Source organism: Gouania willdenowi, chromosome 19 (genome assembly GCF_900634775.1).
Source record: "Gouania willdenowi chromosome 19, fGouWil2.1, whole genome shotgun sequence".
Classification (NCBI taxonomy): Eukaryota; Metazoa; Chordata; class Actinopteri; order Blenniiformes; family Gobiesocidae; genus Gouania; species Gouania willdenowi.
The window spans coordinates 8,934,869-8,962,620 of NC_041062.1; the positions used below are offsets into that span (position 1 = coordinate 8,934,869).

The 27,752-nt window shown below is 39.8% G+C and overlaps 3 protein-coding genes and 1 long non-coding RNA gene across 12 annotated transcripts in view; 2 read left to right on the forward strand and 2 right to left on the reverse strand.

The window, feature by feature from the left end:
• Window positions 1-1,297, reverse strand: part of ankfn1a (ankyrin repeat and fibronectin type III domain containing 1a) — a 36,902-nt gene extending 35,605 nt beyond the window's left edge. Inside the window, exon 1 of the mRNA XM_028477065.1 lies at window positions 1,197-1,297. The gene's annotated coding sequence lies outside the window, so the exon portion shown is untranslated. The remainder of the gene's footprint in view (window positions 1-1,196) is intronic.
• Window positions 1,298-1,853: 556 nt separating this feature from the next.
• Window positions 1,854-6,205, forward strand: mat2b (methionine adenosyltransferase 2 non-catalytic beta subunit methionine). The gene is made up of 7 exons (XM_028475426.1): window positions 1,854-1,900; window positions 3,340-3,535; window positions 3,657-3,771; window positions 3,881-4,033; window positions 4,668-4,858; window positions 5,465-5,578; window positions 5,654-6,205. Exons 2-7 carry the CDS (start codon window positions 3,347-3,349, stop codon window positions 5,828-5,830), a joined length of 939 nt encoding a protein of 312 aa, XP_028331227.1. The 5' UTR covers window positions 1,854-1,900; window positions 3,340-3,346; the 3' UTR covers window positions 5,831-6,205.
• A 300-nt stretch (window positions 6,206-6,505) lies between these two features.
• On the reverse strand, window positions 6,506-26,295 carry LOC114481063 (cGMP-dependent protein kinase 1-like). Of its 8 annotated transcripts, none has more exons than XR_003676204.1 (19): window positions 25,069-25,379; window positions 22,426-22,592; window positions 18,385-18,498; window positions 16,870-16,975; window positions 15,408-15,471; window positions 15,238-15,315; window positions 15,082-15,176; window positions 14,610-14,675; window positions 13,935-14,009; window positions 12,446-12,542; window positions 11,501-11,640; window positions 11,332-11,421; window positions 10,216-10,357; window positions 9,907-10,070; window positions 8,716-8,838; window positions 8,584-8,646; window positions 8,438-8,504; window positions 8,204-8,364; window positions 6,506-6,870 (listed from the first exon to the last, which is right to left on the reverse strand). XR_003676204.1 is itself a non-coding variant. In XM_028475420.1 (19 exons), exons 1-18 carry the CDS (start codon window positions 25,377-25,379, stop codon window positions 8,266-8,268), a joined length of 2,061 nt encoding a protein of 686 aa, XP_028331221.1. In that variant the 5' UTR covers window positions 25,380-26,278; the 3' UTR covers window positions 6,506-6,870; window positions 8,247-8,265. The 8 variants fall into 8 exon arrangements, 6 of the variants coding, with proteins under 6 accessions (XP_028331221.1, XP_028331223.1, XP_028331222.1 ...); XM_028475420.1 differs by having other exon boundaries at window positions 8,247-8,364; window positions 25,069-26,278; XR_003676205.1 differs by lacking the exons at window positions 6,506-6,870; window positions 8,204-8,364; window positions 8,438-8,504; window positions 8,584-8,646 and having other exon boundaries at window positions 9,907-10,084; window positions 25,069-26,295.
• LOC114481065 (uncharacterized) lies at window positions 14,622-26,629 on the forward strand. 2 transcript variants are annotated; one of them, XR_003676206.1, is made up of 3 exons: window positions 14,622-15,462; window positions 22,476-22,625; window positions 26,161-26,629. It is a non-coding gene; the product is annotated as an uncharacterized LOC114481065 (long non-coding RNA). The 2 variants fall into 2 exon arrangements; XR_003676207.1 differs by lacking the exon at window positions 26,161-26,629 and adding an exon at window positions 25,073-25,127.
• The last annotated feature ends 1,123 nt before the right edge of the window (window positions 26,630-27,752 follow it).

The window sequence follows — 27,752 nt, forward strand, 5'->3', positions numbered from 1 at the left end:
GACGTCACGTTCTGGGCAGTAACCCGGATGTGCGGCCATTTTGGCGGCACCCAGAGAAAAACACTACATGTTGGAGGCACTCGGAGGTAAACACAGCGATGGATAAACCACAGAAAAGCTCCTCAAAATGCATTATAGATGCAAAGTCATACAGGGAAGGACTTGATTCGTAGAAATGGGCACAATATTTGGAAAAGTTACGCTTTATTGGTGGTGCAGACCTATACGAGTTGGCTCCTCTTCTTGGATCAATGACGACCCAGAGAGTCTTCCGTCTATTATGTATCCTGATATCGCCAACTACCTGGTTTTCTCTCCAAGCCCGTACACAGCGGAAGACCTTAAATCTTCTAAAAGTTTGGAGGCCTATAACCAGATGGTGTGTGGATGGGAGGGAGATGCAGTATTAAGTCATCCACGACACGTGTTGTGAAGGCCAAAGTTAATACAACAATGTCATTAATCAACCTAACCTTAACTGTATGATATCATGAATACCCAAGATGTAATGTTAGCCAAGAGTTTTCATTTCAAGGACCTCCAGTTTGATATGCATTAGTCCACAGACCACAGTCTGCATAGTCTATATACAGTGTATAGTGTATACTGTAGTTTATAGCGCACTGTGTATATTATACACTGTGCACTATAAACTACAAAGCACTTATCAATATCAAAGTTTAAATTCACTTACCTGACAAGAAATGGGCTGAACAAAATTGGATGTTTTTCAGATTTTTGCCTCCTGGTTTAGCTTCGCTAGCTACAAGCGCCTCCTTTCCTCTGATCATTTTTGACATTGTTCTCCCTGATTTCTTATAACTTTTGGCAGTCTATAAAACTCCAGATGTTTTTCACGGTCTGACCGATTGGCACAGCCAAAATAATTCACCATTTCCTCTTGAAATTCGGGATTTGCTTGTGTGCGTGTGCGCTTTGTGCACCAGCTAAATGTCGCCAATATGGCGACTTCCGGGTTGATGACGCAATGTGAAAACCCTCTGTTAGTTTTTTTCCCCCTGAAAACATAACGTATATGGAAGGAACATTTCAGCCCAGGATAACTTAACGTTTTCTGAACAAGAATGTGTGGACTATAGCTTGATTTAAACAAACCTTTGACTTCCATATTGAGACAAACAAACCAGGTGCTAAACTAAACTAGTGGAGCTAACAGCTAGCTAAAGATAGCCTACCTGGAGAGAGCCGAGCTGAGTGGAGGAACTGGAACAGGATTGACAGCAGTGTTTCTCTCCTGCTAATTTATCTTTTCCATTCAACAACATTCGTCCACTAAAATGTAGCCTCGAGTCTAAACCCAACCTGGCAACACAGTTTCTGCAGGTTCACTCTCATGTTTCCGCCTCTCTGTTTAGATTTTCTTACTTACAGTAAATAAATGTGTTCTGTTTATTTTCTTATTTATACCTATGTATTTATTCATAATATACAATTAGCTAAATGATAATATAGTAGGACAAAAAAGGCTGCACCATAACGGACAGGCTTTTAAAAATATGGGCACCTTACCTTATACATCATTATGTAATAACATAATCTATAATATTATATATTATGTTACACTTGGTAAGAAAAAAAAAAAAAACTGGTACTGGTTGTAAATGCATGATTAAAAAAATGTTTATATGTGTGATGTTAAAGCTTTTCATTCATTAATTTTTAAAAAAAATTTTTTTATTTATTTATTTATTTTTGCGTTATTATGTGAAATGAAAACGTCACTATAATCCTGTCGGTACAACAACTGAACACGTTGTAAGCGCTTCTGTAATGTAATGGAATGTCTTGTTTTGTACATTTTTCAATAAAGTTTTTTTTTAAACTGCGCATGCGTAAAGCTGAGCATCACTACTCGTAGAGGGACGCGGAAAACCTCCAGGTAATCATTAGAAGTGTTGGAATTAATAGTTTTTAACATGCAGTGACCTCATCAATGATAGCGTTATAAAGTTGCTTTTAATGTTTGTCCGTGGTTAGACAATAAAGGTGTAGAGTTCGTAAACATCCTCGCTTTGAATTGTGGGAGATGTAGGCAATTACTGTATGATGGAGAGAGTGATTAAATTCATAACTTGCGTGTTTAAAGCGAATATTTTGGACACTTTGGACTTCATGATGGTTGTTAGCTACCTGTGCTGTATTATTAGCCGTCAACACCTGCTGTCTGTAATACGTTTATGGTCCAGCAGAGGGCGACATATGGCCAAGTATTGAACAGTGACGGTTGTTCATTAGCTTTAGCACAGACTGGAGGATGTACTGGATTGAGGTGCTCACTGACACATTTATACACATATGTGAACACTAATGAGAGAAATAGGAATTTTGTTTACATAGAGGTTTTAAATCTTGGGAGTTCATCTCATTATTAATGAGAAAAGTGTTGCGTTATTTTAGAGTTTTCCGCAACAATCTTCTGACGGATAGCTTTAGCGCCTCCTGGTGGGAGGGAGGCTAAGTCTTTTAGATTTACTGTATTTTATTTATTTTATATACATATATAAAGAGTTTTATTCAGTGTTAATTGTTTTATTTTTTTTATTTCACCTTTGATAGTTTTATATCTAACTTTGGGTATTGGACGGTCACAAGTGTTTTGTATCTCCTGTTTTAGGTTTTTATTATATTTTAATCCATAGATAAAGGTTAAGAATTAAGACATATTTATTATGGACTCACACGCAAGTATTTTAATACAATATCATATTCGGGCCACATTAAAATAAAAATAAAAATCTGGGCACTACGAGATTAAAGTCATTATTTTGAGATTAAAGTCGTAATTTTATGAGAATAAAATTTAAATACAAAGAGGATCTTGTTTGTGTTGCAGTCCCTCGTGCACTCGAAATATTCCGACAATCTAATAAAATTATGATTTTACTCTCAAAATATTACGACTTTAATCTCGTAGTGCTCTGATTTCTTTTTATTTTAATGTAACCCTAATACTTCATATTTTAACGACTTCTGTTTCCATTTAGTTATTTCTATGGTTCCTGGATAGTTATAGATAGGATATACCTGTAAATAAATAGTAGGATCATCAGTGCTTCATTTTGAATTGTGACACGTTTTGAATTCTTGCTTTTTTTGCAGTTTGCTTGTGATAGTTTTTTTTGTCGAATCCAATTACTTTTTAAATGTGAATTAGTAAATCTTTTTTCAATCAAGAACAAACACGAGAAGCAGTTGAAGCTCAACTGTAGAACGTGTTCGTTTTAGTTATTTCATATATTTAATAATGTTTTATTTAGGATTTAATGTGAATTTTATGTCATTGTTTTTATTTAAAATAAAGTGTGTATGTGTGGTCAGGTCTGTGATGATGGACCCGTCTCCGAGGGTCTTGGTTACCGGGGCGACGGGCCTCCTGGGTCGAGCGATGTGCAAAGAGTTCGAAGGATCTGATTGGACCATCATCGGGACTGGAAACAGTCGGGCTAAGCCCCGCCTCCTCAGCTGTGACCTCACCGACGAGGCCGCGGTTAGACGCCTGCTGAGTGACAGCAAAGTACGCTGAGTCAGCAAATAATAGACCACAGTTATTCTGATGATGCTTCAGCTTATATCTGTGTGTGTGTGTGTGTGTGTGTGTGTGTGTGTGTGTGTGTGTGTGTGTGTGTGCGCGTCAGCCTCATGTGATTGTGCACTGCGCTGCCGAGCGTCGTCCGGACGTCGTGGAGCGACACCCTGAAGCTGCTGCGAACCTGAACGTGCACGCCACGGCTCTGCTCGCCTCATTGGCCGGTCAGTAGGTCATGTGACTACTGTGTGTCTGTCTCTGAAACTCTGCAGAGCTTTTTGTAGGGTGTGTGTGTGTAACGTGTGTATCTTGTGTGCGTATGTGTTTGTGCAGCGGCGAGCGGGGCGTTGTTTCTCTACATCAGCACCGACTACGTGTTCGACGGCAGGAATCCTCCGTACGGAGAAGACGACGCCCCCAACCCGCTCAACGTCTACGGGAAGAGTAAACTACAGGGAGAGAGAGAGGCGCTGAGACACTGCCCTGGTCTGTAGCTGTCAGTCACTGTCTGTAGTTCTGCATTAGATCAACACAGAGAACCAATCCAATAATATACGTGTGTAATAATTGGGGATGTAACAGTATCTAAATCTCACGGTTTGGTGTAGTAACCTCATGGTACGATAATTATTGTGATATTGTAGGAAAGCTCACGATTTTCACAGGAAGGCATAGAGTTAGCAGCAATGCTAACAATAACAAGAATGATGAGCATTGAGAAATTGTCTGTTCACTGTTTTGACCGTATTTTATTGTCATACTTTTAGATTTGACATAAACTGAATACTGTCTACTAACAGATACAGATTCTTTAGCTAAAGTGCAAACATTCCAATGGAGTCAGGTCCACAGGTATAGAAACGGTCTACTAACAATAAATTAAATAATAATAATAATAATAATAATGAAAAACGGCCAAGTGAATCAAAGTGGTGCAAACTGCCTTATTTTGTGTTTAGATTAATGAGGTTTTTCTAGAAAAAGATGAACAAGTCAACATTTGAGGTTAGGAGTAATCTCTGAGAAAGTATCTACTAACCTTTTAAAACCCTTGTTGTCACACAACACTGCGGTATCATGATATTGTCAATATTGTGACATTCCTCGTAATGTCTGTCAGGTGCTCTGATCCTGCGTGTTCCCGTCCTGTACGGGGAGGTAACGTCTGTCACTGAGAGCGCCGTCACATGTCTGTGGTTGAATGTGGAGTCAGAGGAGATCAGTGCGTTGGATCACACTCAGCAGAAGTTCCCCACAGACACTCGACAGGTCGCTGCTGTCTGTCGCCGCCTGTGTGAGAGGGCCAGACAGGTACTGACACACAGCTGGTGTTCAAATGTACTCTCGGAAAAGTAAAAAATATTTACGTATAAAACACGACCATCAGTCTTGAAAAGTTTTTCACCTTTAGTTTACGATGTCACTTGGTATAATAACATTGTATAGTAACAGAATAATCTCCTCGTTTCAGTAAGAAATATTTTTGACAGATAATCCTCAGTCTTTTTTCAATTATTAATGTATTTTAAACAGTGCATTGATGTTAGCTCAGGCATGTAGCCTGTTGTGCTAACAAAGCTACCAAACAGTCTTCAAAGTCTGTGAATGAGTTTCGTCTGTTTCTGTGTTTAATGTAGTCTGGCTGCTGCGTTGCCAGATACAGCTTCAAAAATCCACCTAAAGGGCACTGAAACTGCCTGCTTCAGACACAGTAAACTCAACCTGGCAACGCAGCTTCAACAACTATTGACTTTCTTTTTGTCTCTTTGTTTTTCACCTGAAAGAATGATGTCATGAGTCAGATGATTAGTATGTAGTGAGTAAAAGTAAAAAGTATTGACCAAAATAAATACTAAATTAAGTACACATACTTGAGTATTTGACAGACAGCTACTGACAGGTCTGAGTGTCCTCTAGGACTCGTCGGTCAGAGGAGTTTTTCATTTCTCAGGGAATGAACAGATGACAAAGTACCAGATGGGCGTGGCCATGGCTCAGGCCTTCGACCTGCCGTCCAATCACCTCATCCCAGTGAGTCTGATTCCCACTAATGTAACTAACCAGTGCCCACAGACTAGTAACTATAGAGTAACTGGTGTGTTTCAGCTCACCGAGCAGCCCGCAGCGGCCTCGGCTCATCGTCCAATCAACAGCCAGCTGAACTGCTCCCGCCTCCAGCTGCTGAACCTCGGCATCGAACCAACAACCTTCAGCTCGTCCATTGTTGAGTGTCTGTGGCCGTTCACTGCAGACAGACGCTGGAGACAGACTGTGTTCCACTGATCACATCACTAATAACTAGTCCACAACGCAGGGGCTGATGGGAAATGGAGTTCATGTACGAGTGTGAGTTAAGGGGGCGGAGCACTTAATACACAGACAGACGCCTTTTTTTTTTTATTTATCTCAACAGATCAAACAGTTTTGGCTACAATGTTTGATTTAATTGTAACAGTCATGATCAGAACAATTTTCAGCTGTGAGACACAAAGCCTTCATCATCATCATCATCAGGAAGAAAGAAGTCGTTTTATCATTAAAAAAAAAAACAAAAAACAAGTCGATAAAATGGTCAAACATGCAAACATTTCACAGAAACAGGAACTTAAATTGAACATGCACTGAGCGTCTGTTTAAATAAAGTTATTTCAAACTCTTCCTCTTTGAAGTTCATCCTTCAAAGTAAAAGAAGTGCATTCATAATAAATATTTAAAACTTTGGTCACAAACAGAAAAAATGCTCAACGCAGTGCAGCGGTTTGACCACCAGGTGGCAGCAGCCATGAGTGTGAACACTCAGCGCTACTTGAAGAACATGTCGATACAAAAGCAGCTTCAAAAAAGTGCAAACACGAAGAAGAAGAAGGAAGTACTGGTAGTCATTTTAAACATGTTTCCATGCAGTAGATGTTTGGAAGAATCAGTGTGAAAAGGTTTGTTTTGCAGATCGTTCTCCTGTCTGTCCTGCAGAGGGTGCAGTTTGATATTTAAAACAAAGATGTGAGGGGGAAAAAAAAAAGAATTTTTTTTTTTTTTTAAATATTTCCATCTTTCCTCAAATTGTTAGCAAAACAAAGAAATATATATATTTTTTTGTATTGTAATTTTTTCAGTGTTTTGAACTCAAACTGCTCACTCAGCTCTGTGGCACTGACGTATCTCCATATGTACGTCAGCTCCAGCAGAGACTTTAGTTTACACCGAAGACGACAAAAATCCTTCATCTTCTTCATCACATCGTTGTCATCATGCTGTGAAAAGTCATTTTATTTTGAAGGGAAGCAGCCACGTTTCAGGGGAATGGTTTAAAAGGACAAACTGAGCTGCAGAGAACAAAGAAAACCAACGGAAAGGACAAATATTTAAAATCTGTGTAGAAAAAAAATAGAAAAACATCCACACACTATAGTTCACTACAACAGTGTGACAAATAAAGCAGCAAAAATGTATCTCTCACTACTAAATCAGGGATTTTATTCTGAAAATACTAAAACCGTAGGCAGTAATTTAGTCACATTTACTTGAGCTTCAATTTATTCAGATTGGACGTAAAATGTGATTATTGTCTTCAGAGTTTGCTGCTCAGTATTATTGTAGATATGTTGCAAAATGGGAGAGCTTGGAGAATGTGATGTGAGCTTGTGTATGAAAAAAACCACACGTGAAATTAGCTCAATGTCACAAATGATGGGGAATAATGTGAACCTGTAGTTAAAATTTAAAAACCAAAGAAAATATTCACACATGCATGATCTGAACGTGAACAGAAAAAATATCCACAAATGTGTAGACTGATATTTACACAAATGAAATGACAGATGCAAATTTATATTCCAACATTTAATTCCATGTTTTTTTTTATAACTCCTGCTTATTATCAGTTACTTCTCCAATCTGCAGCTACAGATGCACAAACTGCTTTTCTCGCGTGAATCTGCGCTGCTTGACTTCTGCGAAACATATTGCGAGACGTATGTTGCAAAACACATTTGTACCTGTAGAGATGCTCCCCTCCCCCCTCCCTGTGTGTGTGTGGAGGGGGGGTTGACCAATCAGAAGAGAGAAATTAGTGGCAAAGTGGGTAATTCAGCGGTTGTATGGATTTTTATTTTTCCCAGTGGAAGCGACTCAAGTTTTTCTTTACTTTTAAGAGACAGATCATATACATGTTCATTATTCTATTGCTCCATCACATTACACAGCTTGTAGATTTTGTAAAATACATTTACAAATACAGGTACAAATCTGTTTTGCAACAAACATCTCGCAAAACGTGTTGCAAAACTCAAGCAGCACAGATTAGAGAAGTTGTAACCACAGAGTTGTGTTTTAAATGATAATGGGTAGAAATAAAAAAAAAAAACATGGGATTACATGTTTGATTACAAGTTTGTAGCTGTCATTTTATTCGTGTAAACATCAGTCTACACATTTGTGAATATTTTTTCTGTGACTTCACTTTCAGATCACGCATTTGTGAATATTTGTTTTGGTTTTAAATTTGAACTCTACAGGTTAACTTTTTTTTTCTCCATCATTTGTGACATGAAGTTCTTTTCACACGTGTGTGGGTTTTTATACACAAGCTCACACTTTTTTTCCTTCAAGTGCTCACATCACATTCCAAGAGTTCTCCTATTTTGCAACATGTCATACTTAGTCCTGTTCACGACACCCGTGTCACACGGGTGTTGGTCACCTGGGGAAGGTGGTGACCCTTAGAAGTCGTAGTCCCATCCCGTGGTGTCGTCGGGTGGAGCTTCATCAGTGTCCTCTGGGAAACTGTCAAAGTTACTGGTGTCAGTGGGAGACGAAACCTGGAGAGGACGAAGAGCAGCTGTTACACTCAGACTAATTAATAATTCATTATTATGTCTTTGATCTACTCACGCCAGGTATGATGGGCGGAGTCAGAGTCATTTTCTTCAGACCTTCCCAGTTAAAGTCTTCAAACCACCTGAACACACACACAAGCACACACTATGTTAGGGTGAGGCGAGGGGGTGGAGCCTCCGACTCGTGGGCGTGGCACTGACTTGTGCTTCTGGATGTCTTTGACTCCATTCTTTAGGTTTCCCAGTCGCTCTGAGGGACTGTCTCTGTGGGTGGAGTCACGCTGGTTATTACACGTGGCTGTGATAATGTCACTGGTTAAACCCCGCCCCTACCTGCACAGCTTCTTGATGAGGTTGGCGGCATTCTTGGTGATCTTCGGGGGGAACTCGATCATGTCGATGCCTCTGAGGATGATGTTGTAGGTCTTCATCGGGTCTGAGCCTGAGAACGGAGGACTGGGGACACGGAGAGACATTATTGGACCATGGCCAGCGCTCAGCTGTGACATCACTTCCTGCCAGGGTTGGGGTCAATTACATTTTTCAATTACAATTAAGTTTTAATCGTCCATGTTAGATTAAAACTCAATTACAATAATTTTTCCCCTCATTTTGTTTTTTTCATTTATTTATTTAGCAAACATTAAAAAAAAAACAACGTGAAAGGTGGAAGAAGGGAATGAAGCCCAAAGGGCTTGTATAAGAGCTCCACCCCTTTCAATAAACGGAAACAACTTAGAATAATGGCTAACAAATAAAAAATGAGACAAAATGCACAATTTAAACTTTGATATACAGTATGAGGAAAAATATTATATAAACAAAGAACACAGAAATCAATATCAAAAGACAAACAAAAATATTGAACAAAATATAAACTGAAATTCAATTACAATTACGTTCTCGATTGCTAAAGTTTAAATTCAATTAATCAAAATTACTGGCCTGAAATAAATGACCCCATAAAACATAACCTTCCTCTTGTGTTAGCTTTCTGTTAGCATTTCTAATGATAACTGGTCCTAAATCAGCTGTAAAATACACTAAAAACAAATATATATCATCTAATTTGTTAATCTTCCTCATCATTGAACATATTTGTATTGATATTTTTGGTGTGGATGTCTGAGCCTTTTTTCTGTCACTATACCCTTTAGTTTGAATTATTTTAAAAATGGTAAAATAATTCTCGAGAGAACTGACAGAACTTGATATGAAACATATTTCATTGATCGTTAACTACGTATGTGTGTGTGTGTGTAAGCCATAGAACTGTAATATGGTTCCCCAGTTTTGTGTTTAATTAAATTCATAATTGACAGTTTTTTATAGAATTTCCATGCTAATTACAATTACAAAGTCAACTATCTGAACTCAATTACAATTTAATTACGATTACAATGGAAACAGATGTTTTTCAATTAAAATTACAATTATAATTATGCCACAATTGTAATTAATTATCTATTACGTGATTACAATCATGATAGACCCCGACCCTGCTCCCCGTGTGTGCTCGCTCACCTTCCTGTCAGCAGCTCAAACATCAGGATTCCCAGAGACCAATAATCTGCAGACACGTCGTGACCTTTGTTCAGGATGATCTCCGGGGCCACGTACTCCGGCGTCCCGCAGAACGTCCACGTCTTCTTACAGCAGCCGATCTTCTTGGCAAAGCCGAAGTCCACCTGAAACAGACTCTCTAAATAAATTTAACTGTTTTTAGGTTGATTTTACATATTTATATAAATTTATATTTATGTTTTGTCCAGCAAGTGTTGCTCTATCTAACTCTACAAATACTTGATGAAGCAGTGTTGGGTTCATACGTACCAGCTTAGCGTATCCTCTGCTGTCCAGGATCAGGTTCTCTGGCTTCAGGTCTCTGTAAATGATTCCTTTGGAGTGAAGGTAGGCGAAGGCCTCCAACACACAGCCTGTGTAAAACCGACAGGTGGAATCCTCGAACGAACCCCTAAAACACACACCATCACACATTAGAAACAACAATAAGATCACAGCAACCAAAACACCAATAAACCAGTTAAAAATAGGCCAAAAAAACTCTAAACCAGTTTAGAAATACCGTTAAACTGGTCTGAAACCAATACGATGACCTTAGAGATAAAAAAAAACGTTCTCACTGCGTCAAAATGAAGCACAAACACATTCCGCCCTTGAGGTCAGGGAGTCTCAACCTTGGGGTCACGAGACACTGGGAGGGAGTCACCAGATGCCTTCAAGAAACTAAAAATAGTTTCTGAACAATTTGAGCCAATTTTTGCTTATTTTTACCCTTTTTCTGCAACTACACCTGCAATATTTTAACCTATTTTCATCACTTTTTCTTCCCATATTTTTGCTCCTTTTAATGCATTTTTGCTACATTACTCCCATTTCTGCCACTTCTACATCAAATTTGAATGATTTCTTTGTAATTTTTTCCACTTTGAAGACATTGTCAGCACTTATAAACCCTTTCACCACTTTTTACACCTAATGTCACATATTTTGACCCATTCTTGTTCCTTTTAACCTCTTTTCACCATATTTCATGCTTATTTTTGCCAATTTAACCACATTCAACATTTGACATGCCCATTATTTGCCAGTTTAAACTAATATCCCAATATTGACACTTGAACCCTTTATACCACTGTTGTTTTTGCCCACTCTATTTTGCAACTTTTAACCAATTTCTGTGATTTTTAAAATTCCATTTCACCATTTTTGGTCACTTTTAACGTATTTTATTTCTGAATAAAACAAGATTATGATCAAACTTACATTCCTTTCAAATTAAGAAAATTATAAATGAACATTTCCTACAGAAAAAACAAGAACCTTTCCTTTTCTTTCCAATTATCTTATAAAAATAAGTAAGTAAAGACTTCTTTATCCTCACTGTCCCCCTTAAAAATACAATCCTGTTTCATAAACATCTTATACCTGTCCCTGAGGATGGTCCACAGCTCTCCTCCAAGACACGCCTCCATGAGCATGTAGAGATACTTGCTGTCTTTGAACGTCCGATACAACCTGAACACAACACCAAGTCATCATCATCATCATCAGTGCAGACCAAAGAGGAGGTGTGGATGATGATGATGATGAGGACCTGACAATGAAGTCAGAGTGGGCGTCGCACATGATGACCTTCTCAGAGCGGATGTGTTCCTGTTGTCTCGTGTCCACGATGTGACTTTTCTTCAGGATCTTCATCGCAAATGTTTTGGCCTCTTCACTCTTCAGCTGCACCTAAAAACCAGTTAGAACCAGTTTACACACAGAACCAGCTCAAAATTTTACATCTCATTTTAAACCAGTTTACATTAAACAAACCCGTTTGTTGAAAACGACTTGGACTGGTTCATTTGGTTAACATCACTTTAACTTAGTTTTGCCAGTTTACATTAGAACCATTTATACCAGTTTGATTTGTTCACAAGTTAGTCGGTGTGTGTGTGTGTGTGTGTGTGTGTGTGTTGTAAACATCTCCGTTTTCACTTGTCTATTTGTAGAGATGTGAGGGTTCCCCTGTAGGCCACGCCCCCTGACTACAGACAGACAGGCACATGCACAGGTTTCCTAAAGTTAATCCTTAATCCATCTGAAACTGTTTCACGTTGAATTTGAACAGAAATCAGTCAGTGGTGGGAAAAATAGTTTAATTGCTCTGAATTGGTTAATATGGTATGGGAAATTTAGTTTAAATAATCTGGTTGATGTGGTTTGGTTAATCTGGTTTGATAAATCCGGTTTGGTTAATCTGGATTGTTTGATCTAGTATGTTATTCTGGTTTGGTAACTCCAGTTTCATTAATCTGGATTGTTTTATCTAGTGTGTTATTGTGGTTTGATGAATCTAGTTTGGTTAATCTGCATTGGTTGATGTGGTTTGGTAAAAGTAGTTTGGTTTATTTAAATTGTTTTGTCTATTATATTCTGGTTTGGTTAATCTGGATTGTTTAATCTTACATGTTATTGTGGTTTGGTAAATCCAGTTTGGTTAATCTGGATTGTTTGACGAGGTTTGGTTGATCTAGATTGTTGGATCTCGTACCAGTTCGACTCGTCCGAACCCTCCGACTCCGAGCGTGTCCACGATGTTGAAGTCAGTGAGTTTGAGGCTAGAGAAGAAGGCGTTCTCTGCCTCGTACCTGAACACAGACACAAACTGTCAAAACTGGACAGACCCGACCCACACCCCAACCGACCAAACCGACTGACCAACCCGTCGCACCTGCAGCACCGAACCACTCGGAAGAACGGGAACTTCTTGAAGGTTTGGATGGAGAAGGAAGTCACGGGGAGGGAGGGAGAGCTGGAGAGATGCCCCCTCTGGGGCCGGACCAGCATCGGGAGAATCTCCCGCATCTCAAGGAACCAGGACCAAGGACCGAACAAAGATTGAACCGGGACCAAACAAGGATTGAACCGGGACCAAACCAGGACCAAACAAGGACTGAACCGGGAGCAAACTAGGACCAAGTAAGGACTGGACCAAGACCAAACCAGAACCGAACCAGGACCAAACAAGGTCTGAACCAGGTCTAAGTAAGGACTGAACTAGGACCAAACAAGGATGGAACCAAGATCGAACAAGAACTGAACCAGGACCAAACTGGCTCAGACTGAGACTTTCTTCCAGAACGTGATGGTACTTCAGGAGAACGTCCGGCACAGCGTCTGCAGCAGAGCGGTCTCAAAAGAGGGGAGAACCAGGTCAAGTTCACATGGTGTCATCCCGGGTTGGGGGTCGAGCTCTGAAGGAAACGACCGTGCATGAACCCACAAAACCAAGAGAACCCGAACCAGCACGAGTCCCTCACAGCTCCTCAGAGACCAGATCCAAAGAAAGGAAATAGGAGCGCCGGAGTTCAGTGACAGATACAGAACTACTCGCTGATGACCGAAGGTGGACCCTCTCCAGGGAGCAGATCCACGTCTGAGGGTGCTACACATGGGGAATGCCCTCCTCCCTCGGTGCGAGGGATTTGGGGGGGTGGGGTTGCTGTATTTTTAGCAGCTGAAAGGTTAGTCTTATCTAACACACCAAAGGACACCCCGACCTCTAAACCACTGGTCCAGGTCCTCCTCACAGAGTGTTTACCGACAGATCACTGTCACTGCTGCATTTCTATAGCAACCATTAGTTACCAGTGATTTAGTAGTTTGTGTGCGTGCGTGTGTGTGTGTGTGTGTGTGTGTGTGTGTGTGTGTGTGCGTGTGCGTCTGTGTCTAATTCCTGAAGCAGATTCAGGTTTCAGGAACATTCCGAACTAACAACTCTCAACAGTTGCTCGACGCTCACACTGTGTGTCTGTTTATATATACTATAAGTAGACAACCCTTCACCAGGTCACATGGTCAACACCTGATACACACACTTGGTAATGTGTGTGTGTGTGTGTGTGTCTGTGGTGTGTGTCTGTGTTATTGAATATGTACTATAAGTAGACAGCCTTCACCAGGTCATATGATCAACACCTGATACACACATTTGGTAATGTTTGTGTGTGTCTGTCAGTGGTGTGTGTGTGTGTGCTAACTTTGCTTTGAGCTCTGCATCCTCGTAGCCTTTGTTTGACACTTCGTCCAATCCACCAATCAGATGACTGAAAGAGCTGAGGGAGGAAAGAAAAGCCAATCAGATTGCAGCAAGCCTTATGAACCAAAATGACACACGCACACACACACTACAGTGTGCAGCTCTGTGTGATTGTGTTTTTGTTTGTGTTGATCATGGTTACAGAAGTCGGCTTGTAACTGGAGGGTGATGGGTTCAAAGCTGCAGGGGGCCCATGAGCAAGGGTTAGGAAAAGATAAATGTATGTGTGTGCCCACCTGCTGCTGCTGCTATCTGTGGTTACTAATCATGACCAGCAGGGGGCAGCAAAGTATTGACATCAATGTGGAGAGATTTGTCTCAAAAATATTCTCATACACTGTAGATCCACAATTTACACGTGTTTTATCATTTGTGCATGTATTTATCATGTGTTAATCTTCAATTATGCTTGTGGATTGTGTAAAGTGTGTTTGTGGATCGGCCGGCGTACGCATTTATTTTTGAGACAAACGTAAAGCAGCTTCACTCAGATTCGCGCACGCACACACACATATTATATATATATATATATATATATATATATATATATATATATATATATATATATATATATATATATATATATATAAATAGAATATCTAATAGCGGCACTCACGGTCGGTCGATGACGAGGCAGGTGACTGGACCAGCAGCTACAACATTAGCCGTCCTCACGTCTTCCCTGTAGACACACACACACACACATACAGATACACACACACACACACACACACACACACACAGTTTTGTAACTCCATGTTTGAATCTCTCATGAATCACACACACGTGAACAGCGCTCCCTGGAGGACAGAACATGGAAACACACTTTAAGGTGAAGCACGCACATACATGTTGTGATGATCACGCCTGTCTCTCTATAACACACACACGTGTTTTATGGATGAGGCGTGTTCTGGTTCTGACTTCACTCAAAGATCTCGGAGGACGCCACGTGCCACAGCACACCTCACTGCTGTCTAACTTCCTTTCTATCAGCCAATCACGTGCTTTCGCCAACACCATGGACACACACCAGTAGGGGTCAACGCTAAGCTCCGCCCACCCTGAGCCAGGTAACATGATCTCACCCCTGTAACGCTCTCTCTCCAAACCAATCGCCTCGCCCGAGCTCACGGATGAATACCGTCTCCTGATTGGTGGAGTCTCCCTGTGTGACGTTCACCTGTGGAAAGGTCAGAGGTCAGCATGTGTGTGTGTGTCTTTCTGAGTGTCTTTGTGTGTACCTTTCCCTTGCTGATGATGAAGAAGGTGTCTCCTCTTCCTCCCTGTCTGATCACATACTCTCCATCCTCGTATTGAGTCTGCACACAGAGCGCAGCGTTTGATTGGACGGCTGAGATACAGGTAGACCACGTCTGTGTGTGTGTGTGTGTGTGTGTGAGGACACACTCACCTCCTCCATCACATCAGAGAGTTTACTGAGAGTTTCTTCTGGGAGAGCCTGGAAGGTAGGAACACTACGCACACACACACACACACACACACACACAAATACACAATGAATGGTGTTAGAGGAACGTACTCACATTACTATAACTGAGTTGCTTTCATGGGTACTTTTACTTTTATGAGGATATTTCAAAATCAGTAATTTTACTTGCACTTAAGTACGTTTTAAAAGAAATAAAGTAATATATTACATTTCTACACCCAACCGTTACTGAGTAAATTATTATTTTTTGTTTTAAAATGTTCAACGGACATTGTGAAACTACAAAAAAATTAAAACACCAGACAACAACCAAATGCATCACATAATAGCCGACCAATCAGATTAAACAAAATGCACGGCACCAAAACAGCATCAAATGGAAGTTTTTCCTCAGATTTAGATTTCATAAATGTAACTATACTGAGAGCCTGAGAATTTATTATCATTATTGTGTTTTTATAGTGTTTTTGTTTGATCAGTCACACAAAGTTCACAAAGGGAGGCATACGTACAACACAATTTGACAAATGAAATAATAAAGTGAATAAACGCCTGTGGTCTTTACAAGTTCTCTTTTTTAATACAAAACTAAAAACAGAAATAAAATAAATAAATAAATAAATAAAAAGACTAAAATAAAATCACTTTCCTGCACCTGTGACTAACCTTAAGTTTAAAATCCCTGGTAAAATAACTAAACTAACAAAAACACTATTCTGGAAGAAAATAGAGATTTCAATTGTGTGGGAACAGATTAATTTAACCACCAATGTGCCGGTTAAATATTACATGCTTTATGTGTGGCAAGAAATTAGCAATTAGCATGTGTTGACCACATGATCATGTGTTATCGAATTCAAGTTACATTTTCTAGCCTTTCAAATACATGAACTAAAAAAACTTCTTTATATAACAGTGTGTAAGATGAGATGTGTAAGAATGTGAAGACGCAAGATACTGTTTTATTTCTTGATGTCAATTTATTTTATTTTAAACTGTTTTTAAGTTTCCAAATCACATCAAATTAAATCAAACATTATTCTACATAATTTTAACTGTATAGAATTGAATACACTGTATTGTCTTCGTAGAGAAGGTATTTTTTCAGCTCCAGGAGGACTTTATTCCAGGTGAGATGAGGTTAAATGGCTCCTTGTAGAGTAAAGGTTGCAGACCCCTGTTTTATACAGATGCCTATGTGGAAAATAAATTAAGTTTTTGGTCCATTTTAAGTTTATACATGAGATGTTTACTGTATGCAAGGGATCCGTGGCAAGATTTGTTACCAACATTAAACATGCGGTGGTGAAAGGAACTAGTAACTTTTACTTTGAGTACTATTTAATTGAGCTACGTTTTACTTGTACTTGAGCACAATTTCAATCAAGTAACAGTACTTCTACTTGAGTATATATATCAGTACCTTTTAAGGAAGTCCATGTACTCGGCGTGTTTGATGAGGCCGGTCCTCATCATGATGGTCTGGAAACACTGACGGTCGATCGCCCATAGCTTCACGTGCACCAGAGCTACGCCACACACATATACACACAATTAAAAACACAACCAGATGTGTGTGTGAGTCTGTATATGTGTGTGTGTGACTAAAATACAGCATTTGAAACAAATAACAGTCTCTGTCCTCAGCGTGGGGACAAACTTCAGCACCGATGCTTTGGTGGAGGCGGTTGCCACGGTTACACGACATTCACCTAAAGGTGCAGGCTGTTACCGTGGCGACCCTCAGTCTCCCAAACTTCCTGCAGTTTAATGAACTGATGCGTGCCGAAATGCAGCTAACAACACTGTGAGACACACCGTGTGTAATGTGTGACTCCAGTGGTGTTTCACACTGAATGGTGATCGCGTTAGCTGAGTGTTGGCTGGTTGTGCTCACATGTCACTCATCAGTTAGCACAGACACTAGTTTGAGCAGAACAGCAGTGAAGCTGAAAAATGTTTGTGAGAAGTGGACAATCGTTCAGTTTGTAGAAAGTACACGTGTCAAACTCAAGGCCCAGGAGCCAAATCAGGTCCTTTAGAGAGAGAGAAATTAAAATGACAGAAAAAACATTACCTGACTGCATTTTCTATCTCAATTAGTCAAAATGTTTTTCTTGAAGTATTTAACATTATTTTCCCAAATTAAATCAAAATTGGTCACAAAATCAATGAAATTTAGAAGAGAAGATCCTGCAGGGACTGATGTGTCATTTATTGTTTATATTGTCGTTGCCTTACATATTTTAAATATAATTCATATGTAGAAGTTTAAACTAGGGCACATTAATGTTGAAATTGCTCATTTTCCCACCTACAATCTTAGGATGAAACTGTTCCGTATTTGACCCCCGGGCTAAACGTTAGTTTGACACCCATGGTATACTGGTTATACTGGTATTCCTCAGTCAATCTGACATTAAGGTTGGAAGGATGACAGTGTTGATGATGTGAATAACGGTGTGTTTACAGACGTCGGTTCATTTTAACATCAGTAGAGTTTGGCTCTGTTCCAGGAGGGCTGCAGTTCTGCTTGTCTTAAATGTGACTCTGTAGATGTTTGTTGTTGTTTACGACACACGAATCGGCTCGGAGATCATTGTTCAGTTCAGGTTGTCGTCATGGCAACATTGGCTCCTTATTGTGCCAGATAAACGCGGCGCTAGGAAACCCATCACTCTCGAACCCCGCTCTGTTGCTATGGCGACGTGGTTGCACGCCGCCGCCAAGGACCACATTATCTTCAGCCCGAGGGTGTTGCCTAGCAACCACTGCTTAGAGAAAGACGACCCACACGCAAAAACACACAGGCACGCACAATGCACACACGCACACAATAAATAAAACCCAAATCTACTTCAAAATAAAAGCACAGAAACTTTTCAACTGGACATGTCTGTGTGTGTGTGTGTGTGTGCGTGTGTGTGTGCGCGCTCACTCCTGACTGTTGCGGTGCGTGTGCAGTTGTAGAGGATGGCGAGCTCTCCAAACACTTTTCCCGGTCCCATCGTACACAACTTCATCTGCTCCTTAGTGACCTCCACCTTCCCCTCTGAGAGACACACAGACAGAGAAATTTCTATAATTCAACCTTGGGGTCGTGACCCATTTGCAGTCGCCTGAAGTGTCTAGTAAAAAACATAGGGTTATACTTTTACTTTCTCAAATACAGTATAAAGAAAGAAAAGAAAAAGTTTAAAGAAAAGACAGAGAAAAATGAAGAAGAATAAAAATAGAAATAAAAAGCAGTATAAAAATATCTGAGCTGGGGCATCTTGTCACTTTGTGCGCTAATAATGGTTACTCTGTATTTGTTACACATCGTCATAACAAACATGATCAAAAACTAAATATAGAAAAAAAATGGGGTCACGGTAAAAAAAAAAAACCAAGAAGGTTGGAAACCACTGCTATAATTAGACGTATCTTTTTAGCTGACCTAAGTGACTTCTACTTTAACGTTTACCTGGTTTTATTATGCATTGAGTCCTGATTGGCTCATTTGTTATCATGCCCTGCCCCTTCCTCAAAATAAGCCACTGAAACAAATCTTTACATTTCAACTTCTTATTAGTTTTATTTTATGTAAACATATTTTAGTCACAAATTCAACTTTGGTAGCAGTCAGTCTAGCACAGCGATTCTCAACTGGTGGGTGGGGACGCGGACAGCTGGTCTAAAAATAAATAATTAAATGCTTAATGTCTCTCATGTTGGATTTCTCTTTTATTTTGACAGGCATGCTATGAAATGCATTTTGAACAGGAAAATATAAAGATTCATGTTTTTAAAAAGATTATACATGTGTGTTTTCAACAACTATTTTTGAAAAACTAAATTTGTTTGGTTCAATTCTTAAAAAAAAGTATCATAATTTAATGACGGTGGCAAAATGTGGGTCCCAGGGTGAGACCAGTTGAGAACCCCTGATCTAACACACTGTTTTACGTTACCACGCCAACCGTGTGTGTGTGTGTGTGTGTGTGTGTGTGTGTGCATGTGTTTAACGTAATGAGACAAATTGCTAGATTGCTGCATCTGTTTCCCAGTGTAAATGCAGAATTGATGAGTGTAACACGCACACAGTGGATCAGTGAGTAGGGTTTCCATCACTTGTGAGGACCTCGCATTAACTCTGATGTCATCAGGACATTTGATTGTAGGAAGTCCCCACAGATCGTATCTCACGCACACACACACACACACACACACGGTATCTGTCAATCTTTTTCCTGCTCTGTTTTTAGGGACCACATCCTCTTCCTGTGATTGCAGGAGCCATCTGCCAACACACACACACACACGCACGCACACGCACACGCGCACACACACACACACACACACACACACACACACACACACACACACACACACACACACACACACACCTGGTGCATTTACTGACCTCAGTTTAACCAGTCATGTGATCACATCACACTCACAGCTTTGATATGACATCATCACAACATCCAAACGTCTTCATTTCAGCAACCAACGCAACTGGGTTGTGTAGCTGCTGCAAGACACATGGTTAGCGTTGTGCTGTGTTTCCACGATGCTGATGTTACGAGAGGTGGACATCGACCCAGAGTGGGCCGGTCCGGGCTGCTGGAGGCAGACATGGTAAGTGGCCAAAATTGGTCTAAAAGTGGCAAAAATGTGGCAAGAAAGGAGTGAAAAGTTACTAAAATGAGCCAAAAGCAGTCAAGAATGGCCAAACAAGTTCAAATTAACTACCGCCAGGCCCACAGAACTCGCACAGAATAGCATGTACCACATTCCTGAGAATTCATTTAAATGACTCGGTTCGAGGTAAAATCGTAATCTACGTTGAATTGCCTTTGAAATGATATATCACGACTATGTTCCAATAAATTTAGAAATTACCGGAAAAAGGGGGGGGGCTTTCAAATAGGTCTTCGAGAGGCTCTTGACATCTGCTCATGGAATATCCATGTCAAATTACAGCCCAATTCAATGAGCATTAACGGAGGAGTAGTCCTTTGAAAAATGGCGCCCCCGTGGCACATACGGAGTAATGGGCCCCATTCATATATTGGTATGTGTCAGTGATTCAGTACCACCAACTGTCGCAATATTTGACTCACAAATAAATGTGAAAACAACTTTAATGGCAATTGCCGAAAAAAGGGGGGAAGCATAATCATACTCTACGTTGAATTACCTTTGAATTGATATATCACACGACTATGTTCCCATAAATTTGGAAATTACCGGAAATGGGGGGTGGGCCCCCGGGCCCTATTTCAAAAAGGGCTCCGAGCGTCTCATCATATTAATTCATAGAGTATTCGTACCAAACTGCATTCCGATCTAACAAGAACTAACAAAGGAGTAGTCGTTTGAAAAATGGCGCCCCCATGACACGTACAGGGTTGTGGGCCCCATTTATATATTCGTATATTCGCCAATGATTCGGTACCACCAACTGTCGTAAAATTTGACTGGCAAATAAATGAGAAATAAATGTTTTTTTTTCTCTTGGGGCCCCAAATCATAAATCGGGCTCTGAGCGTCGATGCGTACACACCCATAGAAAAGAAGAAGAAGAACAGCAACAACAACAAAGTGAGTGGCATTTTGAGTCTGGTAGCCCGGCCTAAAGATGGGCAAATAAAGAGGAACCAGGTGGTATTTAATGGCAAAGGGTAGCTTAAATGGGCAAAATGTGGCAAACAACAGTGAAAAAGGGCAAAAATATGGAACAAAAAGAGGCAAAATGCAGGGTAAAAGGAAACAGGTGATATTTATTGGGCAAAAGCTAGCTTATTTGGATGAAAAGTGGCCAAAAAAGTAAAGAAAGGACAAAAATTGGATAAAAATATCTAAAAGAACTTCCAAAAATAGACAAAAATAGGACAAGGGAATATTTATAGGCAAAAGGAAGCTAAAGTCTGAAGAAAGTGTCAGAACTATTTGAAAAGAGGCAAAAAGGGGACAAAGGAAGTTGCAAAATGGCCAAAGGACAGACAGAGGGACAAACAGGTAAAAAGGGGTTCAAAGTTTTCCCATTTTAAGGGTTTCTGAGGAATATAATTTAAAAAAAATGAATACATAAAGAGCCACATGTTGAGATCACTGACAGGATAGTCCACCCCTGGATGTTACCTAGTAATGAGATCAGCTCATAGTTACTTTAAACACAGTGTGTGTGTGTGAATTCACACCCAGTGGAAGGTGTTGTTGGCCCATGAGGAGGAACTAATGGACCAGTTCGGACCTGGACCTCTAACCAGTGTAGAGTAGAAGCTTCACTGATCATCAGCAGCATCTTCACTGGAGGAGTTTAGTTCTCTCTATAACAGTTTGTCACAGATAGAACATTAGTGGGCGACTGGTGTGAAAGTAAAGGAACAATGAGTGTGTGTGTGTGTGTCTTAAAGGTCCCACATCACATCATCACACAGAGGCTCTGCAATCAGCCAATCATCTGCTTATGTTGACAGACAGGCGTCCATCGTCATAGCAACAAAGGACACAAACAGAAAGTCTGTGTCCGATGGTTGACGTGAGTAAGTGAACGTTAACCTGCTTCATGGTTCAGAGGAACTTTTAGATGAGGAACCGTTGGAGGAACATTTACAAGAACTTTTGGAGGAACGTTTAGGGGAACATGTAGTGGGACTTTCAGAGATTTTTTTTATTCTTTAAAGGGCGGTGCTTCAGAAAACATTTGTTAACCTCTGGTTCCCTCAAAGGTTCTTTGGAGAAACATGTAGAAGAACCTTTGGGGGAACCAGTTTTTCCCAAACCTTTTCTGTTGCACCCCCCTTTTGAAAAATAAAAAAATTCAGGCCCCCCCAATTGCAACAAAATGAGTAAAACATTTTAAATTTATTGTTCATAATAAAGTTCTTTGAGTGAAACTAATTTTCATGCTCAATGACATCACGCCCCCCAGTTTGGGAACCACTGGTTCAGAGGAACCTTGGGAGAAACGTTTAGAGGAACTTCTCACCCTCCATCACAAACACCAGCGAACCCACGTCTCCCTCTTTGATGATGCAGGCATCCTTCCCGTAGTCCACTGGGTACATGCAGTCCACGATCTCCTGGATCTGAGACAGCTCCAGGTTCTTCATGAAGTCGTTATCCAGGATGGCCTCCTTTATCAGCTCCTTGGACCTGAGGAGAACCAGGAACCATTAGAACCACCAGGTGAGGTTCACAGACACAGGAGAAGAATGAGGAGAACAGTTTCACTGTGTCAGATCATGCCGATCGTTCAACGCGCACACACACAGGAAGCTGATTGGCCCAGGGGGCGGGACATTTACCACAAATCAGGCCCACGTCGGACTTCTGATCAATCACGTTAAAAGTTTCAGATTATCATTCACCGTGTGAGTGTCCTAGCTGCATAATTTCAAAATAAAAGCCTGAGCTGATCATTAACTCATTTTTGTGTGTGAAGCTTGGGCGCAGACAGCAGGAGAGCTGGTGGGCGTCGGCAACCCACTCACACTTTCATTTGTGCTTTAAAATAACACACACACGCATACACGGACATGGACACACATGCACAGCAAGCGGTAGCTCACTGACAGTGAGAAGAGGTGGGATGGTAAATGAAACCCTGTCAGCTGCCTGCCTGTGTGTGTGTGTGTGTGTGTGTGTGTGTGTGTGTGTGTGTGTGTGTGTGTGTGTGTGTGGGAGGACCTCAGATTAAAAACCAACACACTGGTTGTTATCGCTGCCACAGACACACTTTTCATTATCCGTAGAAATGTGAGCATCGAGGCGGCTGAAGTCCAAAGAAACACAACCATCGACACACAACAAACACACAACAACAGACACACAACACAGCCTCAGCACAGACAGACCTTCACTACATCTTCATTACAAGATCAAAATTGGAACTTTTACTTGGTGCATTCATGTATAATGTGTGTTAAAGGTTACCTGTAGTGGAATAAAATGTGCTTCATGTTAATTTACCAATAGGGTTCCAGTAAATTTCCACAGGAATTTAGGCTCGGAAATTTTGGAAAAATTCAAAAATAAAGATTTTTCTTGGAATTTATTTATTCAAATTAACTGGAAATCTTAAATGACTGTATCAAATATAAAAACAGTATTGGCATCAATTTAAAAATAACACAATTCAAAAACAACATTTCAACTTGGAAATTCCAGGAAGTTTCAAAGCTAGGAACTTTCCATAATAATTAATGGGAATTTACGTGAAATTTACAAAAATAAAGGTTGGCCCAAAACAGGAATATAAGCACCAGTTATTTAAAAGTTACTGCCAAATTCCAATTGATTTTAATTTAAAAAAATTACCATGAAAAGATGATATTTTGCAATAATCCCGAAATTGATGTGATGCTGTCGTGTGATTAAAGCAGCTTGTTAGAAAGAAACGCTGCCAGGAGAACTTCAGCACACACTGAACCTGCACACGTGTGTAAAACGCAGATGCTGTTGCTATGACAACGATGGCCATCACCAATACCACAAAGGGAAACAATTCTGCTGCAAATAGAAACAAAATAAAAAGTTCAAACAAACTGAGAAGGTTTGATTCTTCATCGACTCAGCACATCACAGACATTATAGGTAGTTTACTCTGTTATCATTGATGTGAAACTCTGAAACGTATTAAAAGAAAAAAAAAGTCTGGTTTAAATTCCCAAATTTACGTGATTCCAACAAACAGGATTAATCAAACCCTCAGGATCAGCCACAGCAGGATAACCAAAGATAGTGTTAGAGACTCAACTTAACCCAACACCAAGTTTGAATAATCCTAACTTGACTCATGTTTTAACTTAACCCAACATACTCTATCTAAACTTAACTAAACCTATCCAAACTAAACCTTACTTATCCTATCTTAACTTTTTGTACCTTAACTAATCCTATTCTAACTAAACCTATTTTAATTTAACTTATCCTATCTAAACTTAACTAATCCTTTCCTAACTAAACCTAACTTCTATTTTAACTTATTGCACCTTAGCTTAACTAATCCTATTCTAACTAAACCTAATTTAATTTAACTTATCCTATCTAAACTTAACTAATCAAATCCTAACTAAACCTAACTTATCCTTTCTTAACTTATCGTACCTTAACTTAACTAATCTTATTCAAACTAAACCTAATTTAACCTTTCAAAACTTAAGTAATCGTATCCTAACTAAACCTAACTTATCCTATCTTAATTTATCATACCTTAACTAATCTTATTCTAACTAAACCTAATCTAACTTATCCTATATCAACTTAACTAATCCTAGCCTCACTAAACCTAACTTAACTAATCTTAGTCAAACTGAATCTAATTTGATTTACCTCATCATATCTAAACTTAACTAATCGTATCCTAACTAAACCTAACTTATCCTATCTTAATTTATCATAGTTTAACTAATCCTGTTCTAACTAAACCTAATTTAATTAACTTATCCTATCTCAATTTAGCTAATCCTAGCCAAACTAAACCTAACTTATCCAATCTTAACCTATCATACCGTAATTTTGTTTTACGTTAACTTACCATATCATGAATTACCCTAACTAAACTTATCTTACTCGTATGCTAACCTAACCGATAGCGTGTGTAATGCGTATGTGTGTGCGTGCTACGTACTCAGGGCTCTTGGCGTAGAAGGGTAGCGTGACGTGGCTCAAGGCGCTGATGTCAAAGGCCGTGGGTTCAGCGGAGATGGCCTGCCTCTTACTGCGGTGCTGGTCTGGTTGAATGAACTGGTTGTTCTGGACCTGCTGGGCGGTGGCCGGGCGGATCACGGACCGGTACTTGTCAAGTTCGTTCTGCAGACGCTGGATTAGCTCGTCCTTCTGGTCCAGCTCCAGCTCCAGCTCGTCTATCAGGGCGTCGCGCTGTCGCAGCTCCTCGATCTTCTCCTGCAGCGCGTACTGGAGGTCCCTCAGAGTCCCCATCAGACCCGCCTCTGGATTAGCTTAGTTTAGCCCAATTTATCCTAGCTTATCTTGGGATGGAGGTGTTTAGTTTCTTTGGAGCTCCACAGCTTCAGGATGTTCTACTTGCAGACCATTGTAATCCACAACGGGACTGAAGAAACCACTTCAAGTGCAGAGAAGTTCTTTGTGAAAAAGACTCATTAAATTTATAATAAAAAAGTAATTTCAGAGTTTGTAAAACCTTAATCCATCAATATCTAATAATCATAATAATAATAATAATAATAATAATAATGAAGCTGTTTTGAGGTTCACTGCAGAGAGTATTTCAAGTTTGTGATGTTTGTCCAACTTGAGATCAAAGATCTTCAGTCTCTTTGCTGATTTTCTGTAGGTTTCAGATGGCAGTTTCAGAATAAAAGATGATTCTGTGAAAGTTACAGACGGTCTTTCAGAATAAAAGACAATTCTTTTTCAGTCTGTCATGGTTTCAGATGGTCCTTTCAGAATAAAAGCTGATGTCTTTTCAAAATAAAAGCTGATTCTCTGAAGGCTTCACATGGTACTTTCAGAATACAAGACGGTTCGCTAAAGTATTCAGATGGTAGTTTCAGAATAAAAGATGATTCTGTGAAAGTTACAGACTGTCTTTCAGAATAAAAGCTAATTCTCTGAAGGTTTCAGGTGGTCCTTTCAGAATAAAAGCCAATTCTCTGAAGGTTTACGATGGTCCTTTCAGAATAAAAGCTGATTCGCTGAAGGTTTCAGAATAAAAAGTCTGTTTCTTCTCCTCGTCCAGTCTGTAGATTCTGAGCTGCTTAAATCCTGGAGAAAAGGAAGAAGCTGCTGCTGATGATGATGATGATGAGGAGGAGGAGACGGAGGAGAGCCAGAGCTCCTCCGTCTGCAGCCTGAGTCGATGTGAGCAGCAAAAAGTGTGAGAAACAAAGTTCTGAGGAGGAGGAGGAGGAAGACGGGAAGCTACGACGACACACGAGCAGCAGCGGAAAGAGACGAGTCATCTTTATCACCTCCTTCTCTGGCGCTCGTCAGTTTGAGCGCACCAGCATCTCATCTTCAGGCTCCTCATCATCAGTCACCAGCTACACACACACACACACGTCCTCTGTGAGCATCCTCTCCATCTTCAACGTCATCATATTTACTTTCATCTTCATCATACACTTAATCATCTTCATCATCATCTTCATCAAAGTCAGATAACTTCATTCATCCCTGAAAACACTTCCTGTAATAAAATCAGAAGAAGCCACAAACAGTGACAAACAAAGATCTGATCATTATTAGGATGATCAATAATATATTTACCACTGGAGATGTCAGATGAATGACCTGCATTGCATAATTTCAGAATAAAAGCTTAATGTGTGAAGATTTCAGATGGTCTCTTCCAAAATAAAAGCTAATTCTTTAAAGGTTTGAGATGGTAATTTCAGAATAAAAGCCCATTCTGTGGAGGTTTCAGATGGTACTTTCAGAATAAAAGAGGATTCTGTGACAGTTTCAGATGGCCTTTTCAAAATAAAAAAAATCATTTGTAAAGGTTTCCGAAGGTCTTTTTCAGAATAAAAGCTAATTCTATGAAGGCTTTAGATGGTACTTTCAGAATAAAAGATGATTTTGTGAGAGTTTCAGACAGCCTTTCAGAATAAAAGCTAATTATCTGAAGATTTTAGTCTGTGAAGGTTTCAGATGGTCCTTTCAGAATAAAAGCTGATTCGATGAAGGTTTCATATGGTCCTTTCAGAATAAAAGCTGATGACCTTTCAAAATAATAGCAAACTGACGGTTTCAGATGGTCCTTCCAGAATAAAAGATTATTCTTTGACAGTTTCAGACGGTCTGTCAAAATAAAAGCTCATTCTCTGAAGGTTTCAGATGGTACTTTTAGAATAAAAAAAATGATTTTGTGACTGCTTCACATGGTCTTTCAAAATAAAAGCAGATTCTCTGAAGGTTTCAGATGGTAAATTCACCTTCATCACATCATCTTCAACTTAATCATCTCCATAATTTTTACCTTTTTCTAACATTACACTGTCGCCCCCTGCTGTCTCACCACAGTCATTACAAGTGATTCTTTTTTAACATTCAGAATTCCTTAGTTAATCCCAGGGGAAAATGCTTAGGGAGAGAATCAATGTGGATACAAACTACTGGTATCAGGGTGAATCCAGTTTAGTTTATTAACTAAACTGGTTTTAATCTTGTTTTATACTTAAACTGGATTAGGTTTAAACGGGTTTTAATGTGGTTTAGTTTTAAACTAAAAGAGTTTTATGAAGTTGGTTTTGGAGGCTGAGAAAGTATTTTCAGTGTGTTTGCATTAAAAGGTGAAGAGACCTTTGCAGTGGAGATAGTGACTGTTGG

What these genes read in the sequence shown, in the direction of transcription:
- mat2b (XM_028475426.1), top strand. Translation starts at nt 3,347, where the DNA reads ATGATGGACCCGTCTCCGAGGGTCTTGGTTACCGGGGCGACGGGCCTC. An exon ending in GCCTGCTGAGTGACAGCAAA is followed by an intron (nt 3,536 to 3,656) that starts GTACGCTGAGTC and finishes TGTGCGCGTCAG; the next exon opens with CCTCATGTGATTGTGCACTG. An exon ending in TCTGCTCGCCTCATTGGCCG is followed by an intron (nt 3,772 to 3,880) that starts GTCAGTAGGTCA and finishes GTGTTTGTGCAG; the next exon opens with CGGCGAGCGGGGCGTTGTTT.
- LOC114481063 (XM_028475420.1), bottom strand. Translation starts at nt 25,379, where the DNA reads ATGGGGACTCTGAGGGACCTCCAGTACGCGCTGCAGGAGAAGATCGAG. An exon ending in GATGCAGAGCTCAAAGCAAA is followed by an intron (nt 12,543 to 13,934) that starts GTTAGCACACAC and finishes GTCTGTGTTCAG; the next exon opens with GTACGAGGCAGAGAACGCCT. An exon ending in CACTCTGACTTCATTGTCAG is followed by an intron (nt 11,422 to 11,500) that starts GTCCTCATCATC and finishes TGTTGTGTTCAG; the next exon opens with GTTGTATCGGACGTTCAAAG.